At 38.5% G+C, this 10,091-nt stretch overlaps 1 protein-coding gene across 2 annotated transcripts in view; it reads left to right on the plus strand.

The window, feature by feature from the left end:
• pdhx (pyruvate dehydrogenase complex component X) overlaps positions 1–9,780 on the plus strand; it is a 14,752-nt gene extending 4,972 nt beyond the window's left edge. For both annotated transcript variants that reach the window (XM_042715836.1, XM_042715835.1), the window contains exons 3-11: positions 531–631; positions 982–1,160; positions 2,111–2,209; positions 5,028–5,190; positions 5,427–5,574; positions 5,992–6,050; positions 6,273–6,431; positions 6,569–6,633; positions 9,204–9,780. In XM_042715836.1, the coding sequence (XP_042571770.1) occupies positions 531–631; positions 982–1,160; positions 2,111–2,209; positions 5,028–5,190; positions 5,427–5,574; positions 5,992–6,050; positions 6,273–6,431; positions 6,569–6,633; positions 9,204–9,465 (1,235 nt within the window). In that variant the 3' untranslated portion in view covers positions 9,466–9,780. The remainder of the gene's footprint in view (positions 1–530; positions 632–981; positions 1,161–2,110; positions 2,210–5,027; positions 5,191–5,426; positions 5,575–5,991; positions 6,051–6,272; positions 6,432–6,568; positions 6,634–9,203) is intronic.
• The last annotated feature ends 311 nt before the right edge of the window (positions 9,781–10,091 follow it).

Here is a 10,091-nt window from a genome sequence, read left to right on the forward strand (position 1 = left end):
TTATAGTGTTGTAAAAGTGCAAGCGTTTACAGAGCTGTATTTTGATTTTCAATACTTTGCAATTTAAATTTAACTTCTAAATGTCTGTTCAGTAGTCCCTATAACAGACGACACAATTTAGTAATTGTGCTGCTTGTAATTCAGTGATAAAAGCAGCTGCACATGTTGTACAAAATAAAAATATTCATCTTTGCACAAAATTACACATTACCATAAAAAAAAAAAAACACACTCAAGTGGCAAAGATTGCAAGTGTGAGTATTTGGAAAAGCACATGACTTTTAGCAAAAAGAGTCTCTTTACTAATTCTGTGTTATGCTGGGATGACATGGATTGTCAGGTTAATTTGTAAATAAAATCTGAATTTTAAAACAAACTATTTTGCATGAAAACCTATATGTGTATATATATATATATATATATATAAATGTGTGTGTGCGTTTTGATGTTGTTTTTGTTTTTGTGTTTGTGTTTTTTTTTTTTTGTGTGTGTGTGTGTGTGTGTGTGTGTGTGTGTGTGTGTGTGAGCAGGTGATGAAGTGGCTGCTGGAGACACTCTCTGTGAGATTGAGACTGATAAAGCTGTGGTGGTCCTGGAGTCCAGTGAGGATGGAATCCTTGCTAAGATACTCGTAAGTGTGTTTATGACAGAGAGATATTGAATCGATATGAAACTTTGACATTTTATATGAATCTGTGACAGTAGAGAGTGTGAGATCTGAGACAGATAAACAAATGTATGTATGGAAATAAAACCAAATATTTTTTTTTTTTTTAAATCTCAATGCTTTGCTTAACTCCCACAAAAATACTGTCACCATTAATGATTTGATGTTAGGGAAACCTGTTTGGAGACCACCATGCGAGTGGGCACAGATATGATCACACACCTCTGTTTTAAAATGACACAATTTGCATATTAATGTGGCAATTATCTGCAGCTGACCCAATAAGAAGAAGCTCATTCCTGTGTCTGTCTCAGGTGCAGGAGGGCAGTCGGGGTGTGCGTTTGGGAACTCTCATAGCACTGATGGTCAGTGAAGGTGAAGACTGGAAGCAGGTGGAGATTCCAGCGCCTGAGCCCATAACACCCACTGCAGCCCCGCCCACTGCTGCTGGCCCCGCCCCTCCTCTGACCACGACACCTTCAGCACCCAAACAGTCAGTATCTGCAAACAGATGTTGTTGTTTTTTCCTTACATTTATATAGCGCTTTTCTGGGCACTCTAAGCACTTTACATAGAAGGGGGTTTAAGACAAAATTGCTATTTATTAAACATGCTTAAAAAAAAAAAAAGGTAATTTTGCTTAAATGAAGGTTTGCAAAAGTGAGTACAGCCTTGATTCAGTTCAACAAACTGCAACATTCTAGTGCACAGTTCACATGACACGTGAAATACTTTCCACCTTATGTTGAGAACATGCCAAAGAACACGCAGAGGGAGACAAGCTCTTGTATTACATGTGTGAATGTATTTTAAATTTGGATGCTTTGATGCAGAATGATCGTCTTTGTCTCATGAGAAGAGTGTGGACTTCTAGAAGACTTCATTCTGTTGATGTGGGCTTTAAGAAGGCTAAAGCATGTCCTGTGCCCTGGCTGCAGCAGCTGAAACACACGGCTGTCCTCCACACAGGAAGCAGCTGCTGCAGTCTGGGATGAGATGAGATGAGATGTCTCTCTTCTCAGCTTTGGCCAGGTCTGAGACACTTGCCTGCCATTCCTCCTGCTCTGTTCTTAGCAAAAATCAGTCCGCACAAAATGAAAGCTGAAGTGAAGGCTAGTTTTGTTTTTATTTGGTAACTGTCTGGAGGGTATACTCATTATGTGTGCATGTGTGTTAAACAGACTCTTGTCACCGCTTTTATGATTCAGTCATGAAGCTCAGAGAAACACTTGGTCATACACAAACATCATGTGGCTTGTCAATCACAAAATGATCAGAAACAAGCTAAATGAATGCTCGTTCACCCAGAGGCTCGCCAGGTGCCTCCAACGCTTACTGAATGAATGTGAGATCTTCCTGGTCTTAAACGACAGTGCAGGCATTGATTTGCTTTGTATTGTGTGTGGCACTGATATCTGTGTGTTCATATGTGATTTTGGACAGATTACGCTTGAGTCCAGCAGCAAGACACATTTTGGACACTCATGGTTTGGATCCTCATCTGGCAAAAGCTACAGGTCCACGTGGCCTCATCACTAAAGAGTGAGTCACACACACACACACACACACACACATGCACACACACAGGTTTCATATTGCATCTGTGAGTGTTTCCCTACATTCTCATACAATGACATGCACAGATCAAAATTTAAGCACTGTGAACTTTTCTGCTCTCTCTCTCTCTCTCTCTCTCTCTCTCTCTCTCTCTATATATATATATATATATATATATATATATATATATATATATATATATATATGTGTGTGTGTGTATATTAGACGTGCCATATTCGGTAATGCGATATATAACGGTAATTAATATGCACGATATTGTTATCATGGGCACTTCTAAATACAGTGAATAATTATATATTAAAAATTATTCAGAATTTGGAATGCATGTTAAGAATACTATTCCCATCAGCTGGTCAAAATACACAACACCGCTGTATGCTGCTTGAAAGACACGTGTGTGCTCTGATGTAAACAAGCATGAGAAGCACGTGGAGGAACACGTGAGAGACGCGCTGAATGAAAGCACATTCACTCTCTGACAGCAGATGGCGCTAAACTGCAGGAAAAAGCAGCCTTTACTCTGGAAACCCCATAAATAAAGCATCTGCACTACTTTCTAAAACATATTTAAATAGGCATTCAGAGTTGTGGATTTGCAGTGGTGTTCATCACAGCACCAAATACTTAAATATTTAGACTTAATAGGCTATTTATTTTCAAACTTTTTTTTTTTATTATTTTAATCTGGATTACAACATGCCCTAGAGTTTTGATTCTTTATTGTTAATTCACACTCTACATTAGGGCTTCTTTAGTTAACATAAGTGAATTCATTAAACTACTAGTTAACATAAACTACCAATGAAAAATCTTCTGAACATTCATTAATCTTAGATATTCCAATATTTAATAACACATTGTTAAAATCGAAAGTTGCAACTTTGTTATTTAATGAGCTAACATGAACTAAGACTTGTATTTTTTTTAACAAAGATTAATAACTTCTGTCCAAATGTAGCTATTGCTCATTGTGAATGTTAAAGGTTAACTAATGAGGTCTTATTGTAAAGTGATACCTATAGGTCTTTATAGTTCTTGCACATTGATCTGTGTAAAACTTTTAACTTTATATATTTTTCTGTTTTGCTTTATTGTATTTAAATGTTCAGTTATTTTTGTTATAAAAAGGTTATTAAACCTGTTATACTGTATTATGATCCCTTTTTGAAACTAAATCCCAATACCGTGATAATAGCATGAGCAATAATCACAACAGGAAAATTTGATACCAGCATATCCCTAGTATATATATATATACACACACACACACAGTATATATACACAGTGTATACAGTGTGTGTGTGTATGTATATATATATATATATATATATATATATATATATTATATATATGTATATATATATATAGTATGTATGTATGTATATGTGTGTATATACAGTATATGTGTGTGCACAATCTTGTAGATGTTCATAAACAGTGTTCCAGTAAATCTATTTTTAGGTTAGCAATCTTTTTCAAAACGGAGGGTGTTAGACACACACACACACACACACACACACACACACACACACACACACACACACACACACACACACACACACAGAGCAGGCTCATTACTAACACACGTTACCATGGCAATGCAGCCTCCTCCTCCTGGGTGTCCATAGAAACAAAGAAACTGACATCTATTAATAATACCTCGAATCCACTGAAGATGTGAGGATGACAGTTCAGCTGTGAGAATAAGGACACGATATGCATTTCTATTAGATTATCCAGAGATGCGGTTATATTATAGGGCTGATATCACCATCATCATAATCATCATTATTATTATTAAATATATAAATTTTCTTCATGAAAATTTGATTGGTCTGTTAGCCTGTATCATCAGCCTAGGTTTACTGTGCCAAATATATTTTAAATAGATATTTATGACCCTGTTTACCAAATCTCTGATACTTAAAAACACCGAAAGGCTAAACAGATCACAGAGTGCTAACGGTTCTACAATCACACTGGGCTTACAGAGTTTTCCCTGATCTGACTTTAATGTAGATGATCTCGTACTGATTACTGAAGCGTTCGCTCCTTCAGTCTCTGTCCAAGGCTTACATTCAAAAATATTTTTCATTGAATTCAAAGTCTTGATGTTAAATGATTCCTACTGATTTGACTGAACTGTAGCTCAGAGGGAATCTTGTTCCTGCGAGGACAACACTGTGCCTGGAGCAGTGCAGCGCTGTGCATGTGAAGAGTAAAACCTTGAGCTGTGATTGGTCTAGAGCAGAGGCGCTGATGACAGGATAGAGCGCTAATAAAAGACGTTTCACTAACAGGAACGCTGTTACGCTGATCGTGTGTGTTCCTGCTGATCACTCTTACATTAACGCTTCTTTACTATCAGTTATTATAATTCTGTGATTTTACACTGTCCTGCTGTTTTTGTTTTGTTTTGGGGTTTTTTGTGTGAAAAGATACCTGCGATTCAAATCGCAATGTTTATATAACCCTTTTTTGCACATATTATATAATGTACACTTATATTTGATTTATTGACTTCAATTTGCACACTGTATGCAGGAGAACACTTGTTAAGATGCCAGTGTGGCTTCTTTTTGTAGTGAGATATAATAAATAAAATTAGCCTTTTTTGTCCGGCTAATCAAAGCAGTGTTAGCTAGATTATCAGAGTAGTCACTAGTTGCAGCCCTGGTGAATTTACTTTTGAAACTCCTGTATATCTCACGTCTAAATGAAAGCGATCAGTAATCAGCTGTCCTGTTCTTGATTTCTGTGCCTGATTGAATTTGTTTCTCAGGGATGCTCTGAAGCTGTTGAATCAGAGGGATGAAAGGCGTCCAGCTCCTCCAGCAGCTGCGGTCACTTCTCCTGCCCCGGTCACCGTGTCTCCACCCATCGCCCCGAGCACCGGCCGCCCCACCTTCCCACCCCTGTCTGTGCCCGGAAAACCAGGAATGCCAGTGAGCGGATGCTTTGTTACATTTTATATTGTCATACTGGAATGAAAAAAAAAAAAAACATTTTTAAAGCACACAGCGAATGGTGTAGCGTTAAACTTTTCTGTAAAATAAAATCTTTCAATAAGTATTGTGCAGAGGCTGTGGCCTCAGGCCTTGGAGAGTTTATTCTAAACAAACTGTGCTTAAAATATGAGGAGTCGCTGCAGTGATGACTCTTGGGATGCGTTATGTTTCAGGGCACGTTCACGGAGATCCCGGCTTCTAATGTGAGGAGAGTCATTGCACAGAGACTGACACAGTCCAAGACCACCATACCTCATGCGTATGCTTCGGTCGACTGTGACCTTGGGCCCGTCATGAAGCTCCGGAAACAGCTGGCCACGGGTGGGACACCTTCATTTACATCACGCTAGAAAGTTATAATCCACACAGAACAGCATGACAGATGATTAGTATTAGACTGCCTGTGCTTTAATCTGTCTGATCAGGCCGCCCCACCTTTCTTCCCATCGATCTCCGTTCAACAAAAACCCAGAATGCCAGTAAAAAAAACAATTCCAGTTCCAATTCCGTTTAAAAATGTTTTTTTTTTTTGTAAAGGTATGTTTACACAGACTTTGTCTTTTGACTGCACTGATCAAACTGAGTGATGAAACATGATTAGTGTGTGAAAACATTAGCACACGTTTGATGCACAGAGACCCACCGATGATTAACCTCAGATTCATTAGATTTGAACAAAGTGAATGTAAAGCATCTCAGCCGTGTGCTAACATCAGTTTTGTGTGTTTGTGTGTTTAGAGGACATCAAGGTGTCAGTCAATGACTTCATCATCAAAGCGGCTGCCGTCTCTCTCAGAGTAAGTCATGACTGACAGGACTGTCTCAGATCATTCATTCACTGTGGGGTTCATTTCCATTCTTTGTGTGAAATTAGACTGTGATGTCATTCATTCACTGGCCACTGTTAGTGTTAAAAGGGATGCGGTTTCACCCCAAATCCCGTGATCATCTTGCTCACAGTAGTCCATTCCCTGTGTTTGTTGCCTGCTTGAGTTTTGTAAAATGCTTGTGTCCTGCAGGAGATGCCGGAGGTGAATGTGATGTGGTCCGGTGACGGGCCGCAGGCTCTTGACTACATCCACATCTCCATCGCCGTGGCAACACCACGGGGCCTCATAACCCCCATCATCAAAGATGCTGCTAGCAAAGGGCTGCAGGAGATCGCTGCTACCGCAAAGGTCCTTTAACATTATTTAACATCATATAATGATTATGTAAGCATGTGAGATCTGAGGTGTTATTTAATGACTGCTGTGTTGCATCATTAGCATATTAAAGAAAGAGCGGTGTTCTGTTGTCACATGCTCTCTTTCAGGCTTTGGCAAAGAAAGCTCGGGACGGGAAACTGTTACCAGAGGAGTATCAGGGAGGATCTTTCAGGTGAATACCATTTTATTATTTGTAGTAAAATCTGTATAACTTTATTCCAAAGAATTGTACAAATTTACAAAAATCACACCGAAAGCACAATAAAGGTGAAAAATATTCCAGGTGATCTAAAGCCTACAGTTGTGTGACCTTCAGATATTCAGTGAAACTCATCTGGCCCAACTCTCCTCTGCCTGTTCATTAGAGAAGCAGAAATAGTCTGATATTTTCATGAGTCAGCTGGAATTAGATCAGAAGCGGTCAGCGCTAAGACAGCTTCAGAAGACTTTTTCATCTGATCACTGAAACCACAGGACGAGGTGGTTTCAAGATTGATTCTTTTATGTATTTATTTAAATGTTTTCCCCAAACCCTGTTCTGCAGCCGCCTCTAAAGATTTCATTGGTACTAACCCTAAACCTTAACCTCAGTATAGCGATGTTACGGTTCGTCACATTCAGATTTTTCAACAAAGTTCTCCTAAAGACCCCATCAAATCAAAATTAAAATGTTATGTGTTAAGGGTCAACTTCAGTCAGTAATTATGCTTTCCACTGGGGTGAATGAAGTCAGTGTCAAGACCACAAAACCTGTTATTCTGTACAGAATATTCTATTTAAAGTGCTATAGTGGAGTCCTATAACATCGTACATTTACATTACATCTAATCAATTAGCAGACGCTTTTATCCAAAGAGATTTACAAATGAGGACAATAGAAGCAAACATAAATCTGTCATAATGCTGTTGTAGTCTCTGTCCGTCACTAGCACGAGCCTCCGGTGCGTCAGAGGTGATGATGGACACTTGTTCTGTGCCTGCGCAGCATCTCTACTGTATTACACAAGAAAAAGGAGGAACTAGAAAACAGAAGCTTTTTTTGACGTTTTACAGCTGTTTTAGAGAAATTTGCTGTGTGTTTTTACAGTACAGTGACCTCTTGCTCTTGAATTGACTTCTCATTTCACAACTCCTTTAATATTCAGAGACTTTACAGGGAGGAAATAAATAGGAATAGAAATAAATATAATGTTTGAGTTAACATCAGCTGGTAGTCAAGGCAAACAATTACTCAATTATTTAATTCTCTGTATGTTGTTTTTGCTTCCTTTTTATTAAGTCTATATTTAAAGGGGTCATGGCATGGTAGACATGTGCCGGTATTCGGTAATGCGATATATCACAGTAATTAATATGCGCGATATTGTTATCATGGGCACTTCTAAATACCGTGAATAATTATATAGTACAAATTATTCAGAATTTGGAATGCATTTTAAGAATACTTTTCCCATCAACTGGTCAAAATGCACAAAACCGCTGTATGCTGCTTTAAAGACTCGTGTGAGCTCTGATGTAAACAAGCACGCATAAGAAGCACATGGGGGGACACGTGAGAGACGCGCTGAATGAAAGCACATTCACTCTCTGACAGCAGATGGCGCTAAACTGCAGAAAATGCAGCCTTTACCCTGGAAATCCCATAAATAAAGCAGCTGCTCTACTTTCTAAACATTTAAATAATATAAAATAATATTTATATATTTCCATAAATTTTTTTCCATTTTAATCTGGACTACAACATGCCCTAGATATTGTTTGAAAGTGTTTTGATTCTTTATTGTTCATTAACACTTTACATTAGGGCTTCTTTAGTTAACAAACTGCCAATGAAAAATTCTTCTGAACATTCATTAATCTTAGGTATTCCAATATTTAATAACACATTAAAATCAAAAGTTGCAACTTTGTTATTTAATGAGCTAACATGAGCTAAGACTTGTATTTTTTAACAAAGATTAGTAACTTCTGTAGTAAATGTAGCTATTGCTCATTGTGAATGTTAATGCATTAATTAAGGTTAACTAATGAGGTCTTATTGTAAAGTGATACCTATGGGTCTGTATTATGACAATTTTTTTGAAACTTAATTTCAATACCGTGAATTGTTAATGCAAATAACAGGAAAATTTAATACCGCATATACCGTGATTGCTTTAAAACATTATATAAATTAATTGCAACAAAAAAATTTGATACCATTTTCATATCCCTATGGCATGGTTTTGTTTTTATTTTTAACATTCTTCCATTTTTTGATACCGGCATATCCCTATGGCATGGATTGCTTTATTTTAACATGTTCCATGAGTTTCTCTTATAATGTTATTTTCGTTCTTTTTTATGCGTTGTCTGCAGTGATCGGCTCTTAAGGGGCGGGTCCTCTAAGGCTTGTCAGTAAACGCCCATAATTGCATAGAAAACCGTCTTAAGCCCCCCTCACTGTTCCCCAATATCCAAACAAGCTGTTTTTTGAGTGCTTTGTTTAGAATGAGAAGGAAGTTTTGACTTGCAGAATGGTTTAATGGTACAAAGACCTCTTATATGTCAAAAGATCAAGGCAAATTAGATTTCTCGTGTCATGACAGCTTTCATGGATCGTGCTTGATGTAATCCAGCTCGTCCGATCCTGCTCCTGGAGGGCCAAACTCTGCAGGACAGGGGCCCTCCAGGAACCGGTTTGGACACCCCTGTATTAGACCTGTTGATCAGTCACTCAAATGGTTTGTTTGTTTGTTTCAGTATCTCTAACCTGGGGATGTTTGGTATCAGTGAGTTCAGTGCTGTCATCAATCCTCCTCAAGCCTGTATCTTAGCCGTGGGCGGCACCAGGGCTGAGCTGAGGTTGGCCCCCCAGAACCAAGATGGCCCTGTTCTCCACACTCAGCAGCTAATGACGGTGACTTTGTCTAGTGACGGGCGTCTAGTGGACGACGAACTTGCCTCACGCTTTCTGGAAAAATTCCGCACAAACCTAGAGCAGCCTCAGCGTGCGAGTCTGTAATAGAGAGAGGAAGTGTTGGGACTGAATGCGCTCGGGTGTTATGGGGCTTCTCTTATACACGCTATTTATTTGTTAAGAAACACTTTGAAGCCCTAGGTCAATCATTTGCAGCACTTCTACAATAAATGGAATGGAACTTTCTGGTTATTTTGGAGTGAGAAGCATTCAGTATACTGCGTGAAAGTAAATCATGTGGCAATGTTAAGGCACCTTTATAGCAGACGATGTGTGTCAACTTAAGTAATAAATCATGTTAGGACACTATGTTTGGACTGCCAAATAATCCAATAAACTCATGTCTTCTGCTGCACTGAATCCGAGTCATTTTTTGCTGTTTTCTGTTCTTTTACATGCTTGTTTGTGTACTGATCACCTGTCTGAAACTCCTCAGTGTGGTATTCCAGAAAGCTTTTAGCTGGGCAAGCTTACTCAGAGTAAACAGGTAAACTCTGCTTTCCGTTATTGTGCTTAGCTGCATACACTTCTGACACTAATATCAGTATGAAAGGATGCAGTAATTTGGCACAGACGTTTCTGGATTACAGTCTCAAATGCACCTGATATCCCACCATGTTCTGCATCTCGGTCAGCTCTATGAGCTGGTCTCCTTTAATATTCAGCAAAAT

The sequence above is a fragment of the Cyprinus carpio genome, chromosome A25, assembly GCF_018340385.1.
Source record: "Cyprinus carpio isolate SPL01 chromosome A25, ASM1834038v1, whole genome shotgun sequence".
NCBI classification, from domain to species: Eukaryota; Metazoa; Chordata; class Actinopteri; order Cypriniformes; family Cyprinidae; genus Cyprinus; species Cyprinus carpio.